Source organism: Bubalus bubalis, chromosome 5 (assembly GCF_019923935.1).
Source record: "Bubalus bubalis isolate 160015118507 breed Murrah chromosome 5, NDDB_SH_1, whole genome shotgun sequence".
Lineage (NCBI taxonomy): Eukaryota > Metazoa > Chordata > Mammalia > Artiodactyla > Bovidae > Bubalus > Bubalus bubalis.
The window spans coordinates 121,765,383-121,792,653 of NC_059161.1; the positions used below are offsets into that span (position 1 = coordinate 121,765,383).

Here is a 27,271-nt window from a genome sequence, read left to right on the forward strand (position 1 = left end):
ACTCCAGTATCTTTGCCTATGGAATCCCATGGACAGAGGAGCCTGTCAGGCTGCAGTCTATGGGGTCGCAAAAGGATCAGACACGACTGAGCGACTAAACAACAACTGCCACTTGAATGTCACCTTCCCAGGCTCCAGTGCCTTGATCTGTAAAGTGGGACTTGAGGCTTCAGGGAGGTAATGGAGACCACTTTTCTTTCTCCCCACCTGGCACGTTGTGGCCCTTCCTCTCCCTTGGCCTCTGGAGATGGCCCAGGGGTGGCCTCGGTCAGGACAGGAGTCTTATCTGTTCCACCAGGTTCCTCAGCCGAGGCTGGGAGATGTGACCTGGACCTGGTCGGGGGAGGCAGTGGGCGCTGGGTGAGAGGCGATGGCTTGGCAGAGTAGAGATTGTTTCATTATTATCAGCCGTTGTTCGTCAGGAAACTGCCATACCGAGAACTTCCCCTTTGTTTCTCAAAAGCTGTGGTGTCATTTGAGGTGAAGCAGTGACAGGGTCTTTGTCAGCTCTGACTTTGGAAGGCTGTGCTCACTGCAGGACGGCTTCCCAGTGTCTCAGTGGTAAAGCATCTGCCTGCAGTGCAGGAGCTGCCCGGGATGCAGGTTCGATCCCAGGGTTGGGAAAATCCCTGGAGGAGGGCATGGCAACCCACTCCAGTATTCTTGCCTGGAGAATTCCATGGACAGAGGAGCCTGGTGGGCTGCAGTCCATGGGATCGCAAAGAGTCAGACGCAACTGAAGCGACTTAGCACTCCACACTCACTGCCTTACCACCAAGGCCTCTGGGGGCTCCTGATGAGCCCTTTCTCAGGTCCTCGGAACCGTGGGGCGGGAGGGTCCTCACATGCAGAGGAGGTGGAGGCGGGGGTGGGGCGGAGGTGGCTGCTGGCCCAGAGCAGACCCCAGGCTCCTCGCTGCCTGATCTGGGCCCCTGCAATAGCAATCCATCTCTTCTCTGAAGAGGTACTTGCTCTGATCCTCTGCTGCCATCCCTTTTGATTGAGCAAGGTCAGGGTGCAGACATTTTTAAAAGACTCCGGGCCCAGTTTTCCTCTGCACAAAGTGTTGCTTTGTCAGTCTGTTCTAGACACAAATAGAATAAAGACCAGGCAAAAGGGCTTGATGCCAGGAAACGGACGAATATTGGCAATCACCCTTGTGAGATACTTGGGCAGGGGGGCTGAACACACTTTTATGAGTTGTCAACATCTTCCTCATTTCTTCCTTGTTTTTTCTTAAGTTTTGAAAATATACAGAAAATTTGAAAGAATTGAACACTTGTGTATCCTTAACCGAGATTCACTAATCTCAACGTTTTGCCATATTCGTATTCCTCTTTATGCATATATGCATGTTTTTTGCTGAATTATATGAAAATAATATGAAAATAAACTGCATCATTATTATGCCATTTCAGCATCCTCTAAGAACAGGGACATTCTCTAACATAATCGCAATACTTTGGTTACATTTAAGAAAATTAATACTGATTCTTTATTAATTTTTAATATTATTTATTTATGACTGTGCTGGGTCTTTTTTGCTGCTTGCCAGCTTTTCTCTAGTTTTGAGGTGTGGGCTTCTCATTACAGTGGTTTCTTTTGTTGCAGAGCAAACTCTAGGGCCTGTGGGCTTAGTTGCCTGGCAACATATGGAATCGTCCCAGGCCAGGGATCAAACCCGTATCCCCTGCACTGGCAGGCGTATTCTTAACCTCTGGACCTTCAGGGAAATTCAATAGTGATTCTTTTAACATGACCAGATATCTTGTCCATATTCAAAATTTCTCATTCCACCCCAGAATGCCTTGGAGAACTGCTGGGTTCCCCCCACCCCAAACAAGAGCCTTTCAAATCAAATACTGCAGTTTTTATAGTCTTTTGTTATCTCTTTTTCTGTCTCTTCTAATCTAGGGCCCCTCCTCCCCGACACCTCCTACACACACAGAGACATCCTCACTTTTCTACAACGACATTGATTTTTCCAATTGTTTCTCATGGTGTCATTTGATCTGTTCTTCTCTCCAAGCGAAGTCTCAAGACTTGATTTTTTTAAATTTTAAGTTGAAGTATAGTTGATGTCCAGTATTACGTTGGCTTCCCAGGTGGCTCAGTGGTAAATAATCTGCCTGCCACTGCAGGAGATGCATGAGATGAAGGAGACATGGGTTTGATCCCTGGGTCAGGAAGATCCTGTGGAGGAAGGCATGGCAACTCACTCCAGCATTCTTGCCTGGAGAATCCCACGGACAGAGGAGCCTGGCGGGGCTATAGTCCCTGGGGTCGCACAGAGTCAGATGTGACTTATCGACTATGCAGGCACACACGGTATTTTGTTAATTTCAGGTGCACCTTGAAGCTTAGTTTGATGCAAGGTGGACATGGTTTATCACTATGCCCACCATGGGGGTGGGGGACTCCATTGTCAGCTCATCTCTAAAAGGAATGCTATATTTGTCTTATGTAACATACATAACATGTATAGGAAAAAAACTGGGGAAAAAAATATCCTGATATATTAGCAGTGGTGGTCATTCTCTGAATGGTATTATTTTCCTCTTTATTCTTCTGTACATTTTGTGAATTTGCCAAAATTATCCACATTGCTTAATAATTGGAAAAAAAGATTAAAAGGCACAGCATTCATTCTTTTAATTTTAAAAGCAATGCAGCAATATGAGAGTTTGGAAAGTTTGCAGATAAAGCAAGGCCTGATGCCACAGGCTTAACACATAACAGTTTAGCTGCTGCTGCTGCTGCTGCTAGGTCGCTTCAGTCGTGTCCGACTCTGTGCGACCCCATAGATGACAGCCCACCAGGCTCCCCCGTCCCTGGGATTGTCCAGGCAAGAACACTGGAGTGGGTTTCCATTTCCTTCACCACTGTATGAAAGTGAAAAGTGAAAGTGAAGTCGCTCAGTCGTGTCCGACTCTTCGAGACCCCATGGACTGCAGCCCACCAGGCTCCTCCGTCCATGGGATTTTCCAGGCAAGACTACTGGAGTGGGTTGCCATTGCCTTCTCCATAACAGTTTAGAGATCTGCATAAAAAAGCTTTAATAATCTTCATAATTATTTTCATACCTTTTCGAAATATGAAAGACCTCCTCCCACCAGCGCGTTTATGTAATCATGTATTTGTTTTGGGTATAGCATCATCTGAGCACATTTTGCATGCCTGTGGTAGGCTCCAGGCTTGTTCTTTATTGACAGCTGTGTGCACCGCGTGGTGGGTGGCGTAGTTTGCCGGGAACCAGGCAGCTGGCAAAGTAGCCCTCGGAGAATTTGGTTCCCAGCCCTGCCCAGCCCGCATCCCTGGAGGGGCACGTTTTTTGGTAAACATCCTTGGCGAGCTCAGCGGCCCCTCATCAGGGTGCAGCTCCAAGTGGCATCTCCATGGGAATCCGACGCCGAGGGACCTTCCAGGAGGAGGCTCAGAGAACACTTGGGGTCGGATCACGGATGCCCCGTTTGGTGTCCTGGGGTCCTAGTGGCACAGAGCTTCTGCTGGCAAGCCCTGCCCTCCCTGGGGAGGAGGCGCTGGCCGGAGCCGCAGTAGAGGTCTTTGTACTCACCACCTGCCCCCTGCTCTCCAGGACGCCTTCCTGGCCTTCCACCGCAACCTTGATTTTGTGCGCAAGTTCATGAAGCCCCTGTTAATTGGCGAGCTGGCCCCCGAGGAGCCCAGCCAGGACCGCGGCAAGAATGTGAGTCTGACCGGATGAGGAAGGAGGGGAAGGCTGGGGTGGTGGAGGGGGGGATCACCCCAAAATGGTGAGTGTAGGGTGCCGGGTAGGAGCCTTTGTGCCCGTCCAGGGAGAACCATTGCTCATCACCTGAGGTCAGGGAGGACACCCCTGGCCCTGATGAGCCCGCCTCCTCCTGTGCCAGCTTGGGCTTGCCCCCCACCCCTGCCCTTGGAGTAATTCATTCCTAGCCTCTCCACCTGTGGGGCCTCAGTGGTGCCAGGCTGGGCACAGAGGGTTTCCCTCTTGCCCAGTCGCTTGCCCTTATATCTGGACTTTCTTCCCCCTCATGCCCTGCCCCTGCCTCCTAGCTTCCCTCTTTCTCCCAGTGATATCCTCTTTCCCAGACCCGCCCTTGACTCTGCCTCCCATGTGCCCAGCGCACTGAGCCCTCTCCTGTCTGATAGAGTGTTCAGAACAAAGGGTGCATGTCAGGTAGTGGAAAACATAAGCCATTTAATCATTTAATTTAGCTCATGTATTTGGCCACACCACATGTGGGATCTTAGGTTCTCTTACCAGGGATCGAACCCACGTCCCCAGCAGTAGAAGCATGGTCTTAACCAGTGGACCGCCAGGGAAGTCCCTAAGCTTAAAAAAAAAAAATGGTATAAGTTAGACATAACAAAATTTACCATTTTAACCTTTCTTAAATAAAATATTTATTTTATTTTGGCTGTGCTGGGCAGCTTGCAAGGATCTCACTTCCTTTACCAGAGATTGAATCAGGGCCCTTAGCAGTGAAAGGGTGGAATCCCAACCACTAGGCAACCAGGGAATTCCCCATTTTAACTATCTGGAAATACACAGTTCAGTGGCTTTGAGTACATTCACATTGTGCAACCATCACCACCATCTGTATTAAACATTAACTACCCATCTGTCCCTCCCAACAGCTCCTGGTAAACACTATTCTTTCTATTGAAGAATCTCTTCTAGGTTCCTCATAGAAGGGGACTCATAAGTATTTGTCTCTTCATGTCTGGCTCAGTTTCACTTGGCTTAATGACTTCAGGGTTTGCTCATTAGCAGCATGTGTCATCATTTCCCTCCCTTTTGAAGGCTGTGTAATATTCCATTGTATGTAAGCACCACATTTTATTCAGCCCATTAATAGAATTTGGGTTGTTTCTGTCTTTGGCCTATTTTGAATAATGCTGCTACACAGAATGGACAGCATTTTGAGTGAAATCCTTTCTTTGCACTGAACTGGCTGTGGACAAACACACAGTTCCAAGGCTGTGCCAGGTCCAGGTAGGTACATAGCAACGGCAGCTGTTTTAGCGCATAGCAGCTGGGCTTCTCCGGAGCTTGGGTGTGTGGATTGGTCCCCCCTGGAGCAGCTGGGCGGTTGACTCCTTCCTCGTACTCTGGCTCAACAGTCCCAGATCACCGAGGACTTCCGGGCCCTGAGGAAGACCGCTGAGGACATGAACCTGTTCAAGAGTAACCAGCTCTTCTTCCTTCTCCACCTGGCCCACATCATCGCCATGGAGAGCATCGCCTGGTTCATTCTCTTCTACTTTGGCAACGGCTGGATTCCAACCATCATTACGGCCTTCGTCCTTGCTACCTCTCAGGTGAGGCGTGACACCCTCACCTGTCACTTGAAGCCCCTGCCCCTGCCTCCCCCAGCTGGCAGAGGCCTGGTGCCTAGGTGCCAATGCTCTGAAAGCCTCCGTGGCCCTCTCTCCCCAGGCCCAGGCTGGATGGCTGCAACATGATTACGGCCACCTCTCTGTTTACAAGAAGTCCATGTGGAACCACATCGTCCACAAGTTCATCATCGGTCACTTAAAGGTAAATGTCGGCCACCCTGGGCATCCATTCCATCAGTTAGTGGTGGGCACAGTGCCATCTCACTTCCCTCGGAGCAGGTCACCTCTCCGGTCAGTGTCCTGGCTGAGCTGTAGGACCTGCTAACCCTCTGCTTCTCTGAGCTTCCAAGGCCTGTCTCTTAACCACACTAGACACACAAAACCAGGGTAGTGGTTGTGAAAACAGGCACGTGCTTCTTAGTTGACTACATTTGTTCCTTACCTAAGGACTTACAGATAAATTCCTTTCAATTTTGGGCCAGTAAAGAAGCAGTCTCTCTCGCTCTTTTTTTTTTTTTTTTTTTTTAATTAAAGCAGAGTTGGTTTACAATGTTCTGTTAATCTCTGCTGTACAGCAAAGTGATTTAGTTATATGTGGGCTTCCTTGGTGGGCTTCCCTGGTGGCACTAGTGGTAAAGAATCCGCCTGCCAATGCAAGAGGTGTAAGAGAGGAGGGTTCGATCCCTGGTTCAGAAAGATCCCCTGAAGAAGGAAAAGGCAACCCACTCCAGCATTCTTGCGTGGAGAATCTCATGGACAGAGGGAGAAGCCTGGCAGGCTACAGTCTATAGAGTCGCAAAGAGTCAGGCATGACTGAAGCAACTTAGCATGCAAGCATATATACATTCCTTCATTCCTTTTTCATATCCTTTTCCATTATGGATAATGAATACAGTTCCCTGTGCTACACAGTAGGTCCTTGCTGTTTATTTATTCCATATATAATAGCTTGCGCCTAAAGAAACAATTTCTCTTAATACATCGGTATGCTTCCTCCATCAGATGATGTTTTATATCTGAGACATCATGTTTCTCTTAAGTCTTTAGATAAGGGACTTCAAACAGTGTACTGAGCCAAAGGGCAAGAGTTGTGTAAAACCCTGAAGGGCAGGTAGCTGTCTCATCACCCTACAGATCAGGAGGCCCACCTGCAACAGCCTTGTAGCTTGGCAAGTTTGTACAAAGACGAACTGGACTTGCCAGCGACCTCGTGCTTATGTGATAGGCGTTATCTCTTTGGTTTTGGAAATAAGTCCTTGCCAAGTCTCCCTTCGAAACAGATTCTCATCCTCCTGCCCAGCCCTATCCCAGCAGCATCTAGCTGCAAAGACTCCCATCCCTCCCTACCTTGGCTTGGGAAGAGCTATGTGTCTGGGTTAAAATGTCAACCCCTGCAACCCGACAATATCCAGTCTTCCACTTGTCGGCTCTGGATCTGGTTGGGAGTGAATTACCACTGAACTGGTAACCGGTTCCTTAGCAAGCAGTTTGCCTGGCTCTGAACCTGGAGCTGTCTGAGAACCTGGTTTCTTTCCAGAATTTCAGGGGTGAAGGATGCACATAGTAGAGCGCTTTGTTTCATTTTGTGCCCTTTTCTGTTGGAGAAAACCCTCCTCGGTGTTGAAAGTAACGTTTCACTCCAGACCCAGGTTATCCCTACACACTTAACAAAGATGGCCTTTGTCCTGTTTCCAGATTCTGAGTGGGAGCCGGGAGGGCCTGTCCCTCCTGATGTCCGTGTGTCCTTGAAGGGCTCTGGGACACAGCGCTTGTGTCAGAAGATGAGGTCGGGACAGGGGACTGGCCTTCTTTTAGAACGTTGATTTGTGAAATCTGGAGTGACCGGGTACTCGGGCTGGGAGGCTCTAGGAGGTCAGGGCCCTGGGTTCTGTTGATGGCTTCCGGCTTCCTGTTAGCTGTGCCCATGCTGTGTCCAAGCCAGTGGCACAACTGGGCAGCTCAGTCCGGGCTGCCCCAGAGCGAGGAGCATCCCAGCTTTCACAGCATCACTCTGGCACGTGGTGGGCACATGGCTGCAGACAAGCCTGTAGGTCCAGCTGTTCCTCTGGTCCCTTTGCTGGCATAGAAAGGAACTGGCTGGGGAAGGTCTTCAAGGACCCCACCAACTCAGATGTCCTAGCTCAGCCCACTGAGGGCACTGAACGGGGTGCTGGGAGCTTCAGGATGCTGGGACCCGCTTCTTAATGCCAGCCCATGCTGCCCGTGGGATTCCCCGGTGAGCCCTCCACCCTCCCGACTATGCCTTTTCCTTTGGTCCCCATCACTTCTGGTGGCCATTTCTTCCCATGTCACTTCCAGTGGCCATTTCTTCCCGGGGTTAACCTTGTACAGACATGGTTCTGTGAGGGTGAGCCTCTGTTTGGCATTGCACTCAGGGTGAAATGCAAACCGCTAGGCCTGGCACCATCTAGACTGCATCTGGAGATGGAAATATTTGGAACCCAGGGTCTTTCTTCAGCCTTATCTGGGGCCACCAGGGCTGGGACTAGGGTGAGGCAAGTGAGCACACAAGTGTGTGCCAGGAACACAAAATTTAAGTGATGACAAAAAGAATCAGGAGTGAAATAAGTAGCATTTTAATGCAATATTTTAAAAGCTTTTAAATTTTATTTTGGGGTATAAGCTGATTAACAATGTTGTGATAGTTTCAGGTGGACAGCAAAGGGACTCAGCCATACATACACATGTATCCATTCTTCCCCAAAGTTCCCCTCCTATCCAGGCTGCCATGCCATTTTTTTTTTAAGTAAAATTAACGCAAAAAAAAAAAATCCACAAGCAACAAAATACCAACTTTTTAAATAAAGATTAGGACTTTGAGACATATTGGAATATGAAACCGAAGGACAACTTGTATCTTACGTCCATGTTTTTATGTGTTCGCTCTCTCTTTTTTTTTTAACTGGTTGAATTTCGTTCACCAGAGCATTAAAGTAGTTGAAAGCTACTTAAAATTTGGAAAGGTGGTATATAAAAAGTCCCAAGATGAAGTTTAAATTTATTATTTATACTGAAACCAAATTTATTATTATTTTACTTCAGTTTAATTAAAAATTACGTGACTGTCATTTGGTTGAGAGAGATTGTCAAACTCGGCAGTTCTCTCATTTCAAAACAAGATGAGCACAAGGGTGATAGATCTTTGAAAATACTGCGAATGAGGCTCTACTATGGCTGTGCCCAGCACTGCTGGCACCAAGGAGGCGTTCTCCCCGCTTCTGTGACAGCCCACTCTCCCCTTCCCCCAAGGCCGTCACCCGCTTCTGTGACAGCCCACTCTCCCCTTCCCCCAAGGCCGTCACCCGGCCGTCACCTGGCGCCAAGGAGGCGTTCTCCCCGCTTCTGTGACAGCCCACTCTCCCCTTCCCCCAAGGCCGTCACCCGGCCGTCACCTGGCGCCAAGGAGGCGTTCTCCCCGCTTCTGTGACAGCCCACTCTCCCCTTCCCCCAAGGCCGTCACCCGCTTCTGTGACAGCCCACTCTCCCCTTCCCCCAAGGCCGTCACCCGGCCGTCACCTGGCGCCAAGGAGGCGTTCTCCCCGCTTCTGTGACAGCCCACTCTCCCCTTCCCCCAAGGCCGTCACCCGGCCTTTGTCAGAAAAGGGACCCTTGCTCTGTCTGCCCCCTCCTACCCAGTATGCTGCTCAAGGGCAGACTTTCTGAGTGGCCTCCCAAAACTTTTACAGCTCCGTCAGCGTCTCCCAGTGTGGAGTGAGACCCCCCAACCCCAGTGTGGAGTGGAGACCCCCCCAATTCCATTGTGGGGTGAAGCCCCCCTCAGTGTGGAGTGAGGCCCCCTACCCATGTGGAGTGAGGCCCCCCTACCCCAGTGTGGAGGGAGGCCCTACTCTCCCTTGGTAGACAATGGCTGGCCTCCTTCCCTCCTCCATCCCCAGGACAGGCATCTTTGAATCATGGCTCCAAGGCAGGCAGGGCTGCCCTGTCCCAGGAATGGTATGTAAAGTTGGGCCTAGTGAAGAAGAATGGAAGAGAATCAGCAGAGAAGAGCACCATCAAAAACTATTTCATCATTACACCCCATACCAAGTTCGGGGGTGGCCCCACCTTGCCACATCGCATCCTCATGGTGCTCACAGCCCGTCTTTCTTTCCTCCAGTTATTCATTCAACAAACATCTCTTGGGTGGTGTATTCTAGACCTCATGTTTCATATACCTTGCTCCTTAATTCTTTTGTGCCAGGGACTCCATTGTGCTTTTCCTAGGAACTTGGCTCCTTTTGGCTAGAAAGACCAATGTATCATCTCATTTTCCAATCCTCTAAACTCTCATTTGCTGTTATTTTTTATTTTTGCTCTGTTGGGTTTGGAGGCCCAGGGACCTGAGGTCATTGCAAAGGCCACAGCTGCTCAGAGCTGTTCCCACCCATGGCCCTTAGGGTCCGGAAACTGTGTTTGTACCCAAACATCTTCCAAGTAAAATGTTTGTTTTTGCAATTAGGCCTTTTTGTAGATGGCCAGACCCTAGGCCAAAGCATTGATTGATCCAGCAGCTGTTCACCCGTGAAACCCTCATGCTGACGAGTCAGAGTTTTGTTTCCTTCTTTGTATGCCTGGGTGACTCCATGGAGGGACATGCCCTCAAAATACGTCTGGAGTTGGAGCTGGTGAGACAGAAATTCATGGCCTTGAAAGAAATACTCATGTAATGCTTCTTGTCTCCTAGAGTCATAATTTTATTATGACTTTTATTACAATTTTTTGTTATTTTTGGCCACATTGTGTGGCTTGTGGGATCTTAGTTCCCTGACCAGGGACTGAAGCTAGGCCCTCGGCGGTGAAAGCTTGGAACTCTAAACCCTGGACTGCCAGTGAATTCCCCGGGATTATCATTTGCCTGTTAGAACCAGAAAGCGCTTACCTGCTTGTGTTGGTGATTGTTTATTAAGCTCCCCCAAGCATTTTGGATATGGTGTGACTCACCCACATGGCTCAGCGGTCACCTCTCAGTGCAGTGGCACGTCTGGCTGTGGGGCTGTCTCTTGCCAGCTACTCTCTGGGCCCTCTGAGAGCAGGAGCCATTTGTGGTCTTAATTTTTTTTTTTTTTTTTTTTTTTAAGCTTTCTTGATCTAATTCACAAGCTCTACAGTTTGCCCATTTACGTGTGCAAATCAGTGACTTGTAGTATATTCACAGATTTGTGCACCCTCCATCACAATCAGTTTCGGAACATCTTCATCACCCCCAAAAGAAACCCCACACCACTTAGCCATCACTTCCAAACCCCTCATCCCAACCCTGGAACTGGGTAACCACTCATCTTTCTGTCCATGGATTTCCCCAATGCTGGACATTTCGTATAAATGGAATTGCAGGACATTGGAAATAGACTCCTTTGAGGCTGGTTTCTTTCGCTTAGCATCATCCAGGTCCATCCATGTTGCAGTGTGTCAGTGCATCACACCTTTTTATGGCATGGCCAAACAAGATCCCACTTGGATCTGCCGCAGTGTGTATCCACTCTTCAGTGCATGGACCTTTGGGTTGTTTGCGCTTTTTGGTTATTTTAAATAATGCTTCTGGGAATGTTTGTGTACAGGTTTTTGTGTGGCCATGTTTTCGTTTCTTTTGGGTACACATACCTAAAGGTGCAGTGCTGGGTCCGTATGGTAAGGACCACTTCTTACTGTTCCCCAAATGGAAGTGTTCCCCTCTGCACAACAGGCGCAGATGAGAGACAAGCGGAGGATGAGGGGTGTTAGCCTCACCCCTGGGACTGGCAGACACCTGAGGCCCCCCACGTGTGCTGAAGCACTTGCCTCTCCATCCATCACCAGCACTATCTTATGATTAGGGAGACAGGCCTGGAAGGGTGGAGTAAGCTGGCTCCATGCAGAAGTCCTGGCCAAGGGGCTGCCCAGCACTCTGGACTCAGCATTGGCAGAGTCAATTTCTGACTTTTGGGACCTGAGTATTGGACCTGCTAGGAACTGGTCCCAAGACGTGCGGGTCATGGGCAACCCCCCCCCCCACTCCGCCCCCACTGCCAGGATTGCCCTGCTCATTCCTGTTCCTCCCCTGACAGGGTGCCTCTGCCAACTGGTGGAACCATCGCCACTTCCAGCACCACGCCAAACCCAACATCTTCCACAAGGATCCAGATGTGAACATGCTGCACGTGTTTGTCCTGGGCGAGTGGCAGCCCATTGAGGTACAATGAAGGGGACGGGGTGGGCACGGGAGCGTTTGGCTTGTGCAGTAATCGGGAGGGACCGTAGGGTGCAGAGTCAGACACACACATCTGTGTCTGACATTTACACAGAAACCTTTCCTGGACACCCTGAGTAATTCCAGCTGGAATTTCTATGGAATGGCCTCCCGGTTAAATAATGAAGGCAGCTCCTTATCAGAGTTTAGGTCTGGTTCCACCTGCTTCACCACAGATGCGAAGTGAGGCTCAGCAGGAGGAGGGCATGTGGTCAGGGTTACATCGTTCAGTGACTGTTCTAGGATGAGGCTCTGGATCTGACAACTGAGCCATTTCCTTCCATTCCATCACACTGCCTTGTCTTTATTTTATTTATTTAATTAACTAATTTAATATATATATTTTTTAATGTGGGCCATTTTTAAAGTCTTTATTTGTTAGAATATCATTTCTGTTTTTTATGTTTTGGTTTTTTGGCCACAAAGCATCTGGAATCTTAGCTCCTGAACCAGGAATCAAAACTTCACCCCCTACACTGGAAGGCAAAGTCTTTTTTTTAAAATTTTTGGTTGTGTTGGGTCTTTGTTGGTGCATACTGGCTTTCTCTGGTTCCGGTGCAAGGGCTTACTCTCTCTCTAGTCGTGGTGCAAGGGCTTCTCAACACGGTGGCTTCTTTTGTCGCGGGCATGGGCTGTAGAGCACGGCTTCAGTAGTTACAGCGTGGGCTCAGTCGCTCCATGGCGTGTGGGTCCCTTCCCAGACCAGGGATCAAACCCATGTCCCTTGCACTGGCAAGTGGGTTCCCAATCCCTGGACACCAGGAAAGTCCCTGCCTTGTTTTTAATATTAGTTGATTTTTTTATTATAAGTATAGACATACCTGTTGTAAGCGTTTAAATAATAACAGTAATTGACCAGACTGAGAAGCGAGCCGCCTGTTATCTCTCCCATCCCCGCTGTGCCTCCAGTTGTCACGCCCCTGACTGGTGGCCAGTGTTGGTGTCAGCATTGGTGACCACTGTTGACAACAGTCTCTAATCCTTCCAGGTGTGTGAAGAAACATAGACACACATATCTTTTTTAAAACCAAAAATCCAAACTTAGATAGTTTTCCGGCAACTGGCTTCTTCACCCAATGTGGGCCTCTTTGCTGGAGTCCAAGTGCATTGGCCTCATCTGGGGCTGTCCAGTCCTCTGCTGTGTTTCTAAGACAGGAAAATTTGGTGTTGCTGAGTCTTTGAATAAAGCCATGCCCAATGCATTTAAAGAATTTAAAGACTCTTCTCATTTTTTTTTTTTTAAGTAGTGCTTCTAGGTGAAAAAAAAAAATGTTATAGAAGCTTTACTTTTCTGAAATACATTGATGATGTAAACCAGAGTTTAGAAGATCCCTGTTGCTTTTATGTAGATCTGAAGCGTGACCAAACTGTGCACAGAGCAGGGGCCCGGTAAGCATTTGCCGAGAGAGGCACGTTTACCCTCCATGAGGAGCAGTGTCTTGAACTGGTTGTAATCCCAGCAGTGTTGGCATCCAAGACTTCAAAGAGGAAGAGGAGGGAGGGAGACTTTTCCCTCAACTCTGGTTGGTACCCCACTCCTCCTGTCTCATATCTGCCCAACAGAATATTTGAGCAGAAACATAAGTTTTCTGTGACATTGTCAGTTCAGAGGAAATCAGCCAAACTTTGGTTCTTTGATCGTGTGGAGCCTCTCTGGCTGGCCAAGGACTTTGTTGCTGTTCTTCAGTTGCTAAGTCGTGTCCAGCTCTTTGCACCGCATGGAGTGCAGCGCACCAGGCTTCCCTGTCCTTCACTATCCCCTGGAGTCGGCTCGGACTCATGTCCGAGTCAGTGATGCTATCTAACCATCTCATCCTCTGCTATCCCCCTTCTCCTTTTGTCTTCAATCTTTCTCAGTATCAGAGTCTTTTCCAATGAGTCAGCCCTTCATATCAGGTGGCTTCACATCAGGATTGGAGCTTCAGCTTCAGCATCGGTCCTTCCGATGAATATTCAGGGTTGATTTCCTTTAGGATTGACTGATTTGATCTTGCAGTCCAAGGGACTCTCACGAGTTTTCTCAAGTGCGAGGATTTTCTTTGCCAAAATACATGCTTGCATTTTCCTTCTTGCAATTGTTTGCTCGCTTTGAGGTGTCCAGATAGTAGGACTGATTAAGTGGAGTCAGTCCACTTATATATTTATCATTAAGTGATAAAAAGGCAAAGGCTTCCCTTTCTAGTTGGGGAGGCTGTGTTGTAGAGCTGTTGACTGGCTTGACAAGTGCTCTCTGTGTTCCTGACAATAAAACCTAGTCTCACCAGCGATGCTGCCAACGCATCTCTTTCTATGTGGTTGCTGTGAAACTCCTTCCAACATCTCTCCCTAGACGCCTCTCACGTGCTGACTTTTGGGAGGTGCGGTGGAAGTTTGGGGGATCTGGCCACCCCGTTGCCATTGACGTAAGGCCATGACCATAGCGCTCCATGAAACCCTCTCTCACATACTCGGGAAGAGGCCAGTTGTTCCTGGATTCCTAGTGTTGCCAGGACCATGCTGCTTGGAAGGAATCTTTATTTTATGCTTAGAAAGTGTTTCAACAGGTTTTTAGTGTTTTATGATTTCACTTTTCTTTTTAAAAATTTCTTTTTTTTTTTAAGAATATGGACCATTTTTTGAAGTCTTTATTGAATTTATTACAATATTGCTTCTGTTTTATGTTTTTTTGGCCATGAGGCCTGTGGGATCTTAGTTCCCTGACCAGGAATCAAGCCCACACCCCCTGTATTAAAAGTCGAAGTGTTAGCCACTGGACCACCAGGCAAGTCCCCAAACTTTTCTTTTATGCTTAGAAAGTTCTTCATATATTTTCAGTGCTTTATGGTTTCACTTTTTGGGGGGCCCTGTGGCAGGTGGGATGGACCACCAGGAAAGTCCTTAGGTTCTCTTTTGAATGCTTGACTTTGGCCACATGAGGCTTGGTTAAGATGATGGTCTACCTCCATAACTTGCAGGAGTCAGCCCGTTTTTCTGGTTTCCCCTTCCCGGCTCATGTTGCCCCTGATGAGGGGTGAGGTGTCCTCTCCTGAAGCCCAGCGCCTGGTCTGGACTGAATGTCGGTGCGGGACACTGTCTGGGTGACTTGGGCATCCATGGCTCCTTATAGCTCACTGAGAGCTTGTCGTGGAGTGACTTGCCCCTTCCAGAAAAAAATTTACATCTTTACATTCAGTCTTTCCATCCAGAAATATGACATCTTTTTCCATTTACACTTGAGTCTTTTTTATACCTCTTAGAAAGGTTTTCCTCTTCTTTGTATGTCTTGTGGCCATATTTCTTTCAACTGAATCCTAGATAACGTCTGAATTTCGTCATGACGATATGGGTTCTGTGGTATTCAGGAAAACTGTTGCCATTTGGTGAATTATCTTATGTCCAACTAGGTTCCACCGATGTCTGCTTGTGGTTCTAGTTGTTTTTCAGCTGATTCTTTTGAATTTCCTGGGTAGACAATCATATTTTTGGAAAATAGTGAAAATTTAGACACTTTCTAATAGCTCTCCACTCTTTATTTCTGGTTCGGGCTTTATGACGTTACCAGAACTTCAGAACAGAATTGAATAGTGGTGATGTCGGGAGTAGTCGTGTTTTTGCTTCCCTCCACCCACTTTTTTTTTTTTTTGCTGTATTGTGGAGGAGAGCCATGAGGCCATCAGCCCTGGAGCTCTGTAAATGGATTCTCAGAAGCCAGGAGTGTTTTCGCCTGCCTCTGGGCCTGAGAACCTGCTTTTCTGACCCCATGGGAGGCTCTCCCTGCCTCATGGCCTGTCAGCAGCTGACCCTCCAGACTACCTTTGCAAACAGGCCAAGTATTCCCTTGGAGCAGCCGGGGCCCTCGGGCTGGAGTCTTGCCATTCCTCGCATGCCTGCCGTGGCCGGCTCCTCATTTCTCTGCCTGTGAATCTGCACTTTCCCAGAGGCAGGCAGGGCTCTCCAGCTGTCCCCCTCCCCCAGCCCTGAATGGACAAGGCAGGCCCTTGTCGTTGCTCAGACATTTTGTTCCAAGGCTGAAAAGTCTCCTGTACATGCCCCTGGCACCCCCTCAGTCCGTAATCCAAGCCGGGCCTCGTGGTCCGGGGGAGGCGGAACACCAGGGTGTCAGCTGGCCAGGGCCCCAGGGTCGTAGGCCTCAGGGAAGCCAGGCCACCAGGGCTCCCCATGCCTCTGCCTGTGACCTGCGTCCCTTTCAGCCTCAGCTTGCTGCTGCTGCTACTGCTGCTAAGTCGCTTCAGTCGTGTCCAACTCTGTGCAACCCCATAGACGGCAGCCCACCAGGCTCCTCTGTCCCTGGGATTCTCCAGGCAAGAACACTGGAGTGGGTTGCCATTTCCTTCTCCAATGTATGAAAGTGAAAAGTGAAAATGAAGTAGCTCAGTCATGTCTGACTCCTAGCCACCTGGTGGACTGCAGCCTACCTCCGTCCATGGGATTTTTCCAGGCAAGAGTACTGGAGTGGGTGCCATTGCCTTCTCCGCAGCCTCAGCTTGACAACACGTCAAAGTGGGTCCTGCATGTGCTGCCACACCTCGGGGTCTGGACACGACAAACCACCCAGAGCCTCGCCCGCAGCTCGAGTCTGCATCTCTCCTGTGACCACCCCAGAGCCCAGGCTTTCTTCCTGTGTATCGTGATGAGGACTCTACTGCAGGGGAAAGGAGTGCAGCCCCCCTCCCACCCCGAGCCTGCAGGCCCCCTTGGGGAGGAAGGCTGACTCTTGCTTAGTCCCTGGGCCCAACACCGTGCTGAGCACCATGTGTGGGGCATCACTTAATCCTTGCTTAACCATGAGGCAGGAGCTCTCATCAAGCCCATTTTATAGATGGGACAGCCAAGGCTGAGAGACGTGAAATAACTGGCTCAAGTCTACAGCTAGAAAAGGTAGTGCCACCATCCAAACCCTGGCTGAATGACTCCCAGCCAGGGCTTCCAGGTCCTGCAGGGCCCTGCCTGGGGCCACCACCTGCTGGACACTAGGGGCCTGTGTTTCTTGGATCCTTCCAGCTTCCTAATGTATTATCCTTCGAGGGCTTCTTATCCTAAGACACCTCTCCCCTCCCTTCCCTACGCCCATGGCAGACAACCGAGGGCTGCAGAGAGCTGAGCGTGGGAAAGTCAAGAAACCAGGTTGGCCCACGCCTCACTTGGCCTCACGCTGACAGGCAATCTTGCCGTCCCCCTAACTGAGGTCATCAGGATGGGATCAGACGCCCTGTGACGGTGCGTGTGTCGCGGCACACAGGCGCCTGTGTGTCCGTGACCTGCCTTCTAAAGGGCTTTTGTTGCCCCGTCATCCACTGGCCCTCAACAACTCTAAGGAGTACCCATAACGAACCCAAATCTCACGGCAGGGGAGGGGGGCTGCAAAGCAATTTGCTCAAATAACAAATTGCTTCCAAATCTGGAGCCCCCCACCCCAAAGCTGGCGCCCTCAGGGGTGGGCAGAGGGGCCAGCCGCTGCCTGGGGCAGGGACCTGGCAGCTCCCACAGGGCAGTCTAGGGCCTTGAAGGGACGCACGCAGGAGCCGGCAGTGCTGTCTGGCCAGGGAGCATTAGCCCAGTAATCTCCTGTCACCCCCTACAGGGCTCCATGGATCAGTGCAGACGGGGTGCTTTCTGTGTGAACGCAGCTTCAAACCAGCTCCCCAGGTGTATCCCCTGCCAAGTCCCTCTGTGACCCTCTGCCAGCCTATCCTGCCCCTAGTGCTCGCTCCCAGAATAGAGCTGAGCCAGCCTGAGGTTCCTTTGGGCCTGGGGCTGTCCCTCGGGACAAGCTGTGGGGCAGAGGGGTGGTGAGGAGGGCACCTGTCAGGGCCGGAGAAGTCTGCAAAGTCTGGGCCTGTTTCCTGGCTTCTGGGAGGGAGAGCAGGACCCCAGGGGGAGTGGGGGGACTGTTCTGTGAGGCACACGCTCCCCAGAACCCAGACCACCAGACCAATCACTTAGGGGGGTGCCTCTAATCCCTCCCTCCCCTGCAACGTTGTCCAGGACTGTGTCTGGGGTGCCCTGACTGGGATCTCGCCAAGCCCTGCCTCAATCTTTTTTTTTTTTTTTTTTTTTAATATATATGAGAGGCAAGATTGGTAGAAAGAAAAGTTCCCTTTATTTCAGAGGCTGGCAGCCTAGGGGGTGGGGTGCAGAGGGCAGACTCCTGTTCAAAGGCTGACTCCTCCTGAATGACAATCAGTAGGCTGGAGCTTTTAAATTTTGTTTATTTCTATTTGGCAGGGCTGGGTCTTTGTTGCTGTGCACGGGCTTTCTCTAGTTGTGGTGAGCAGGGGCTACTCTCTGTTTGGGGTGCAAGGGCTTCTCATTCCGGTGACTTCTCTTGTTGCTGCTCGAGGACTCTAAGCACATGGGCTTCAGTAGTTATGGCACACGGGCTTAGTTGCCCTGACGCATGTGGGATCTTAGTTCCCCGACCAGGGATTGAACCCACATCCCCTGCATTGGCAGGTGGATTCATAACCACTGGACCACCAGCCTCAGTCTTAATGACAGCCTTCATGCAAAGGATTTGTGCATTCTGGGGATTGGGTGAGACCCCTGCCAAGGCACAGGCCACATGGACCAAACAGATAGATTCTGATGGTGCTTTGGCGGCATGCCAGCCCCGTGGTCACTGGTGCCAAGATGAATGCCCTGGGGACAGACTTGGCTCTGCTCTCACCCAGGGCTTCTCACCCATGGGCCCTCCCTGTGATGCTGGTGCTCACTCCATCTCTGTGTTCTCACCTGGAGAACGGGAGCATTGGCCCAGAGGACATCCAGGGTTTCTCCCTCTGTAACGTGCTTTGATCTCCTGGCTGCAATAAGCAGGAGTGGACATCATGCGATGAGGGTGGCACCGACCTTTGGAACTGGGGGGAGGAGGTGGGGGCAGGTGAAGAGCCATGTCCCAGGGGTCAGCCCCTGGCATTCATGCCCGTGTTCTCCTTGACTCCTCTTAGCTATCAGTGATTTGGATGCCAAGCAGGGCTCAGGCAGGCTAAGTGACCTGTGCAGGGTCTCAGCTGGTGAGAGGCAGAGCAGTCCCCCAGCATTGCAGGCAAGAGCAGGTCCCCCCCTGTGAGCGGCATATTTTGGTCTCATTCCGCAAGGAGCAGGGTGGGCTGGTCCTTTGGAATTAAGGGGCTTGTGAGGACCCTGTGGGGCCGTAGGTCTCCCCACCCCAACCCCCACCCTGGCTCACACTCGCTTTGTACAGTGAGGATGTCCACACCCCAGCCAGACCTCTCAGCCCTCCTGACTGGCATACCTGGGCAGTGCCCAGGGTAAGACCAGGTGACCAGGTGTGTCCTGAAGAGTCCACGTGGTGACTCCCCCGGCCTGGAACCTCAAGTGTCAAGTCTCAGCCTGGAAACTGCAGGCGGCTTGAGGGACTAGATGCTTGACCTGGTGACTGGTAACAATTTCCCAAGCCCATACCTGGGTTCTCCTAGCCACTGAGGGCTCCAGGGAGCTCCTCAGGGGACCCCAGGGGCTTTTCTCTCTCCAAAGGGGTACAAGCTGGCCAAGGAGCTCCGAGTGCCTCTGCACACCACCCCCCACCCCAGTTCCTTGTTCCGTGGTGCATTCATTCAACAAACATTGATTTGCTGCCTGTCTCATGGGCTCTGCGTCCGCTTTCTTGGGTTCAGATCACGGCCAGCCCGCTTCTTGTGTGGCCGTGGGCAGTGACTTGACTCCGAGCTTCAGCTTTGGAAGCACCAGCTCGTAGAGGAACGCCTGAGCTGAGAGGCCGGCTTGGGATTGGTGCGCCCAGCGAGGGCTGAGGAAGTGTTGGCTGGAGCAACCGGGACCCGAGAGGGGCCCAGGGTGCAGAGGGACAGAAAGCCTTCCTGGGCAGGAGGAAGGAACAGGGACTGCAGAGCAGGTGGAGGAGAGCATGAGAGGCAGGGGTCCGAGGGGTGCTGGGGTTCACAGTCTCTGCTTCTCTCCTCAGTACGGCAAGAAGAAGCTGAAATACCTGCCTTACAACCACCAGCATGAGTACTTCTTCCTGAGTGAGTGCCGGGGCGCCCCACAACCCCGACCTCCTTCCCACCCCAGTGTGGCCATCCATCCCCGCTCCCACCTGACACCCTTCCAGACCCAGAAAGTGACACGGAGGCAGAAACACCCATGGAGAAGATGTTGACCATCCATGAGTCACAGACAGAGGCCAGAGCAGCAACAGCCACAAACCCATCCTGGCCCGTGATACACAGAAGGGACACCGGCCCAGACACCCAGATGCCACACTCGGGCTTCCTGGGCAGGGTGCCAGCGGGTACTCCCAGCCCCCTTCTCAGGGCGCCAGGGTTCTGGTCTCCTCTGCCCGGAAGCTACAGAGCTGGCACCACATCCTGGCTTCTGCCCCCTGGTTCCTCCCCATCTTCCAGCCCTGCCGGATGGGACAGGCCGCTCCAAGCCCCTCCCCTCTCTCTCTCTTGCAGTTGGGCCGCCGCTGCTCATCCCTTTGTATTTCCAGTACCAGATCATCATGACCATGATCGTTCGAAAGGACTGGGTGGTGAGTCCAGGGGACCCAGGAGTGTGGGGAGGAGGGCGACTAGACCCTGGGGTGGCCCACATCCCCGGGCATCTCCTCCCAGGGTGACTACCTTGTCACTCTCAGGAAGGGACTTGCTCTGAGGCCAGCAGGAGCCAGCGAGGCCATAGCACCCCAGCCCGAAAGATCCCGCCAGGCAGGGCGTCCACTGGGAGAGCCCCTGCCTTGGCAGAGCCCTTCAGAAAGTTCCTGAAGGCCGAATGATGAGTCACACGCAGTCCACCCATCCAAGGCTCCAGCCATCACCCTCCTGAGTCCCCGTGAGGCCCCTAAGACCCAGTGGACCAGGTCACACTGCTCTCCGGTTGGTAAATGGAGAGCAGCCTGGCGCTTAGTTTGCTAAATCTGCGTGAGAACGTGCCGCAGGCACTTCTGTTAAACGACAGGATCGTATAGTCTCACAGCTCTGGAGACTAGAGTCCAAGATCAAGGAGTCTGCAGGGTTGGCCCTTCTGGGGGCTGTGAGAAATGGTTTGGTCTGGCCTCTGTCTGTGACTCATGGATGGCCAACATCTTCTCCATGGGTGTTTCTGCCTCCGGGTTTCCCCTCTGTCTTAGGACACCAGTCATGGACCAGGGCCCTCCCTAACGACCGCATCTTCACTAATGACATCTACAAGCACACTGTCTCCAAATAAGGTCCCACTGTGAGGTCCCGGGGATGAAGAGTCATTTTAGGGGACACGATCCCGCCCATCACTCCAGAGAGAGAAGGGGACCCTAGAGAGGGACGGTCCTTGGCTTGATGTAGACATGCAGGTGTGGTTCTCAGAAGAGGACAATATGCCCATGATGGGAGGCCCTGGGGGAGGTGGTCGCCTTGGGTAGAACCTGCTTTTGGCAGAATAGGATTTACTGGGACTGGGAGTGGGACAGGGACAGGGACAAGACCCGTGCCTTCCAGACCAAGCGGACACTTAGTCGGTATCGCTGGTCTTTTTCTGTTTTATAAAACCTAGTTTCATAAGTGAAGATAGTGAAACTCTGAGAGTTTGGGGCTTGCCCAAGGTGACACCAAGGGGTGGATCAGGCACGAAAACTTCCCAGTGCCACTGCCTGGACTCACCCCACTCCCACACCCTAGACACTGCTCTCTCAGTAACAGACCCTCGTGTTTGTATAGCAATTGAAGGACTTCAAAGTACTTTGTCTTACACGCTTCCCTTGGTGTTATTGGTAGAGGTGCCTGTTGATTCTGCTAAGAGGGCCAGCCTGGAACTCGGGAGCAGGTTGGGGTTGTTTGGGGAAGAGGAGGGATTTGGAAGTCCCTGCCAGCCCTGTGCTGGTAAAACCTGTACTACACGCTCGTAGGGCATGCTTTTTATCAGTACCCGCTGTGCTCCAGGGACAGTTAGGCACTGCCACCCACGGTGAAAGTCATTCAGTCGTGTCCAACTTTTTGCAGCCCCATGGACTATACAGTCCATGGAATTCTCCAGGCCAGAATACTGGAGTGGGTAGCCTTTCCCTTCTCCAAGGGATCTTTCCAACCCAGGGATCGAACCCAGGTCTCCCGCATTGCAGGCGGATTCTTTACCAGCTGAGCCACAAGGGAAGCCCAAGAATACTGGAGTGGGTAGCCTATACCTTCTCCAGCAGATCTTCCTGACCCAGAAATCGACCTGGGGTTTCCTGCATTGCAGGTAGATTCTTTACCAGCGTAGCAATCAGGGAAGCCGTGTCTTGCCATTAAGGCGCATCCGGGCCGGAGCGAAGGAGTTTCTGGGTCAGTGAGGTGGGACTTGGAGCCCAGCTCTAGCTCTCCTGCCCCTGTGGTGACTGTTGAGCCCTGGGAGGAGTCATAGTGGAAGAGAACAGCGCTGCTGCTGCTCAGGACACTCTAATCTGCTTTCATGGCAGACGCCTGACATGAATATTTAATCCCCTTTTTTAAAATTTTCACTGTGTGTGTTCCCTGAAGGACAAAGCATGAAATAGGCACAGTGGGAAAGGGAATCAGACTTTATACCTGAACCGGCTCAGGTGGCCCAGCCAGGGACATTTGATCAGGCCCCTGGGGCAGGGCTCTCTTGCCAGGGAGTAGGGTTCAAGCTTGGGCTTCTAGTGCACAGCGGTAGCTGACTGTAACCAGGCTTAGCGCCAGGCGAAAGTGCACCCCTCAGAGGCCCGCATGGCAGAGGCCTGCCCCGTGCTGTGGTTTCTGATTCACGGAAACTGTGAGCTTAGGCGCCAAGGGCAGCTGTGAGCTGGGGTGGTGGTCCTCAGTGGGAGCAGTTCTGTTGAGCCACTGGCAGCGTTGGGGAGAATTTGGGGATTTTTTTGGCCGCACCTCACAGCATGCAGGATCTTAGTTCCCTGATTAGGGATCGAACCCCGGGCCGGCTGCCATTGGAAGCACAGAGTCTTAACCCCTTAAGCCGCCAGGGAAGTCCAGGGAGACATTTTTGATCGTCACAGTTCAGGGGGGATGGAGGGTACCTGGCCCCTAGTGGGCACCATGCCATGCCTGGGACAGCTCCCCCAACCCCCACCCCCCGCACTGCTGAGAACTGTCCAGCTCCAAAGGCCAACGAGCAGTGCCAGTGGCTACATCCTGGGGCTGCCCCCAGGCCTCAACTTCCTGGAGGTCTGTTGCATCTGATCCCACTATCCACTCCTTGAAATTCTCCCTGTCAGCTTCCAAGTCCAGCCTCTACTGGTTCTCCTCCACCTCTGTCTCCCTGCACCTCTTTTATCCCTTCACCCCTGACCCCAGTGGCCCGTGGCCATGTATCATTTCGCACCACAGTTAATAAGCACACACCTCCATTAATATATGTGTACATACCACTGCACTCGTACACGCAAAAAAGGAAATAAAATGAATGTGATGAAAAGTAGAAACAGAACAAAATATTGCTTTCCCCACCCCCTTAAGGGCTCCCTTGGTGGCTCAGATGGTAAAGGATCTGCTTGCCATATGGGAAACTCAGGTTCGATCCCTGAGTCGGGACGATCCCCTGGAGAAGGGAATGGCAACCCACTCCAATATTCTTGCCTGGAGAATCCCATGGACAGAGGAGCCTGGCGGGCTATAGTCCATGGAGTCGAAAAGAGTTGGACATGACTGAGCGACTTGTTAGTCTCACATGTACCCTTAAAGACCACCTCTGTCCTGAGGTCTTGCCCTCCGCCCACTGCTGGCCCTTCAGACCCCTCCCCAGCCACTCTTCCCACTCCTTTCCTCCCCAGCTGATGACACCAACACTGGGGACCAGCCTGGGTTCACCATGACCAAGCAGTCTCTGCACAGAACTGCCCCTGCCTCCTAGAGTCCTAGAGACTGTTGCCCCCTTGGCAGGCCTGGGGGTCCTGGTTTGGGCCTCCCTCATTTCATCCCTGAGCTCCTGGAATAACCGAATCTCCTCACCTTCAGTCGGCAGGGACCTATTTTTATGATTCAAATGGAACCCCATTCTTGTCATTTAAAGCACAGTGGGTCTTCTTCCTTGCCGCCAAAATACAGGCCAGTCTCCCCCAGGCGGATGTGACCTGGCCATCGTCTCTTGCCCCCACCTGGAGCGCTTGGGCTGGAGTACATGGAGCATATAATCTACATGTAAACACAGCCCCTCCCTGCTCACCTCTCCGGACTTCTCTTCGCATTGTCATTTCTGCAAACATCCATCCTACTGTTCTTTGCTTGGCCAACCTTCACTGTATCTCAGCCCGGCTCGGGCACCACCTCCTGATGGGGGTCTTTCTAAATCAGGACGGGGTTGGGACCTTATGCCACGCTGCCATCACCCCTGTAACTGTATGTCCCCTTCCGTATGCTATGGAAGGGATCTCCGTCTGAAGTCTGTCCTTCCAGACAAGGGGTTCTCAAGCACTTCATTTTGCCTCCAGCACCTAACTCAGCCCCTGACACAGGGAAGGTGTTCACTGAATGCTTGTGGAGATTAACCAAACAGAGCTCCTATGAAGGATAAGTTTGCTGAGCAGATAAGGGGAGAAGGAGCCTCTGGGCAGATCCAGCTAGACACAGACAGCATGGCACGCCTGGGCCATGGGAGACGTGACAGGCTGCAGGCAAGGCCAGGATGGTGGACAGGCATGTGAGGGACCTGTGCATCCTACTGGGAGGCTGGATTTTGTCTTTAATCCCCCGACGGGGCAGGAGGCTCGTGATGGCTTTGCAGGTGGCAGTGGCGTGATCCAGCTTGCATGTCGGAAGGTCTCCATGGCAGCAAACTGGTGCCGAGACCAGAGTGGAGTTGTTAGAGCTCAGACTTGCAAGCTCTGCTTATTGTTGCCACACCTTCAGGCCTGTAAAACCTCGGGGGATATTCTTTTCCCATACTGAAGACGGAGGATCAGAGGCACAGCTCAGAAAGTTACTTACAAACTACACAGAATAGCCACAAGGGGCACTAGTGGTAAAGAATGCAGGAGACAGACATGGGTTCAATCCCGGGGTCCTGAAGATCCCCTGGAGGAGGGCGTGGCAACCCATGCCAGTATTCTTGCCTGGAGAATCCTATGGACAGAGGAGCCTGGTGGGCTATTCAATCTATAGGGTTGCAAAGAGCTGGACACAACTGGAGACTTAGCACGTACAGAGAACAGGGAGGAGCCTGTGCTCTCATCGCTACCCTGCCGAGTGGGGAGAAGTGATGAGGGTGGAAATAGTCAGTGCAAAGGCCTTGAGGTGGAAACAAGCTGGGGCAGGGTGGCTGGGCAGAGTGGTCGCCAGTCCCTGTGGCTACTCTGGGTGGAATGGGAGGGCTTAGCAGGGGCAGACAGAGTGGGCTTGGAGCTAAGACAGTTCACTCCGGTTGCCATGGTTGCAGAGCCGTGGAGGCTGCTGGGGGAGGCAGGGTGCTTGCCCAGGAAGAGAGAGCAGAACGGAAGAGGGGCTGGGAGGAGACGCGGGTGTGGGAAGAGGGCCAGCACTGTCAGGCTCTGGGAGGGTCCTCAGGTGGGTGCTGGACGGCGTCCCTGGCCTTTGTTGTGCTGGAATGAGGACCCCCAGGTGCCGACGAGCAGTTTGTGAGCCTGTGGGTGTCGGGGGTGTGTGCACATTGTAGTACACCTCCAGAATCCCCAGGACCAGGATGCTAGTCCCCATCCCTGCGGATTTCCCTAGATGCAGAGCTTGTAGCCCCTCCATGTTGCTAAAACCGCTCAGCCTTCTCCTAGACACAAAGACTGTCGTATACTTACCCTCCTCTGGCAGGCCTCGGATCCTTAGCTGGACCCAGTGTGCAGCTTCCTGGAGGCCCGTAGGGTTTCTTCACTCAGCAGTGAGCTGGGCTTGCTGTGTACACACCTGCAGTTGGGACCACGTGCCCAGGAGGGCAAGACACTCCCACGTCTAACTGTGTTTCTCTCCACAGGACTTGGCCTGGGCCATCAGCTACTACACCCGTTTCTTCATCACCTACATCCCTTTCTATGGTGTTCTGGGATCCATCCTTTTCCTCAACTTCATCAGGTGCCTGAGTTTTACTGGCTACTAGCCCCTCGGCCCCCAAGCACTGGTGCTGATGGGGGTTTGATGTGAGGCCCCCCCCCACCAAGGAAAGCCTCAGAGGTCCCACTTTCTGCCCGGGCCCCTCATCAAGGGGCTTCACTCAACCCTCTCCACTTGTACCCGCCTTGCCCCGTTTGCGGTTGGGAGAGACACTCCATTCCTACCGATTCCCCGGACCCCGTGGAGACTGAGCCGCCAGGCTGCACGCTGAGCCGAGCTCCCTTCCAGGTTCCTGGAGAGCCACTGGTTTGTGTGGGTCACACAGATGAATCACATCGTCATGGAGATTGACCGAGAGCCCTACCGCGACTGGTTCAGCAGCCAGGTGAGGGCGGCCAGCGCTGGCTGCTGGGGGGCCCCACGGAGCCCAGGTCCACATCCCTAGGAGCGTGGCTGCCCAGTAGGCCCTGCGCTGTCCTGCCCTTCCCTGGGGCTGCCGGTGTCCTTCCACTGGGAGGGCCAGGGCCGGGTAGGAGAAGGGTGGCTGGGAGCTTCTGGAGGGACCAATGGGAAATCAGGGCAGGGCAGTGAGACCCAGGGAAGGCTGGGCCTTACAGAAGGGAGAGGGGTCCCTTTGTGCTTCTGCTCCCGGCCACTCACCCCCCTTCTCTCCAACAGCTAGCAGCCACCTGCAATGTGGAGCAGTCCTTCTTCAATGACTGGTTCAGTGGGCACCTCAACTTCCAGATCGAGCACCAGTGAGCACAGGCGTGGGCATGAGGGGGGGTGGGTGGAGGGCATACAGTGGAGGCAAGTTGCCACCAGCCTCACCTGGCAGAGGGCAGCAGGTGGGGGCTCCTTCTCTCTGTCTTTCCCCCAACGACCCTAGACTATATTTCCCACCCCCGCCACTGCCCGCCAGCCCCCTTGAGGCCTGGGTTCTTGTTCCCCAGGCCACGTGATCACAGAGGCGCCCACCCCTGCACATGGGGCCTGGCATCCTCCTGGATCCCGTGAACCTGGCAGGGCGGGCGACTGGTCCCTTTATTGATAGGGAGCCTGAGGCCCAGCCCTTTACCGCTGCAGGCCAGCTGCCCCGCGGGCACGCAGGGAGAGGCGGACAGGGTCTCCCGGGCCCTGCCAGCCTCCAATTGGGCAGTGGAGGCAGTGGGCCAGCCCTCACACCCGCCCCCGTGCACTCCCCAGCCTTTTCCCCACCATGCCCCGGCACAACCTGCACAAGATCGCCCCCCTGGTGAGGTCCCTGTGCGCCAAGCACGGCATTGAGTACCAGGAGAAGCCGCTGCTCCAGGCCCTGCAAGACATCATCGGGTAAGGAGGGGTGGGCATGGGGGTCGGGGACCCCCCCAGGTCCCTGGAGGACAGGGAGGGAGGGGATTGGGAGGCACGTGGTCATGGGACCGCCCGAGATGGAGACCAGAGGGTCCCTGCTGGTACGGGTGCCCCCACCTAGCCCCTCTGTCGCTAGGGATTGCCTGGCCTCTGTCTGGGTTGGACGAGGTCCCTCCCCGGGGGGCCCTGGGCCCCTGAAGGAGAGCTGAGAGGAGGCCCCCAGGCCCGCAGACCCCGACTCTCTGCAGCTCCCTGGCCCCTCAGCCCCGTCAACCTACTTCCTGACCATCCATTTCCTCCTCTTCCCAGGTCCCTGAGGAAGTCTGGGCAGCTGTGGCTGGACGCCTACCTCCACAAATGA

The 27,271-nt window shown here is 52.6% G+C and overlaps 1 protein-coding gene across 1 annotated transcript in view; it reads left to right on the forward strand.

The window, feature by feature from the left end:
• Window positions 1–27,271, forward strand: part of FADS2 (fatty acid desaturase 2) — a 35,675-nt gene extending 8,404 nt beyond the window's left edge. The window contains exons 2-12 of the mRNA NM_001319796.1: window positions 3,596–3,706; window positions 5,128–5,325; window positions 5,444–5,545; window positions 11,409–11,534; window positions 19,533–19,593; window positions 20,026–20,102; window positions 25,481–25,578; window positions 25,846–25,942; window positions 26,236–26,315; window positions 26,764–26,889; window positions 27,220–27,271. Of these exons, the coding sequence (NP_001306725.1) occupies window positions 3,596–3,706; window positions 5,128–5,325; window positions 5,444–5,545; window positions 11,409–11,534; window positions 19,533–19,593; window positions 20,026–20,102; window positions 25,481–25,578; window positions 25,846–25,942; window positions 26,236–26,315; window positions 26,764–26,889; window positions 27,220–27,271 (1,128 nt within the window). The remainder of the gene's footprint in view (window positions 1–3,595; window positions 3,707–5,127; window positions 5,326–5,443; window positions 5,546–11,408; window positions 11,535–19,532; window positions 19,594–20,025; window positions 20,103–25,480; window positions 25,579–25,845; window positions 25,943–26,235; window positions 26,316–26,763; window positions 26,890–27,219) is intronic.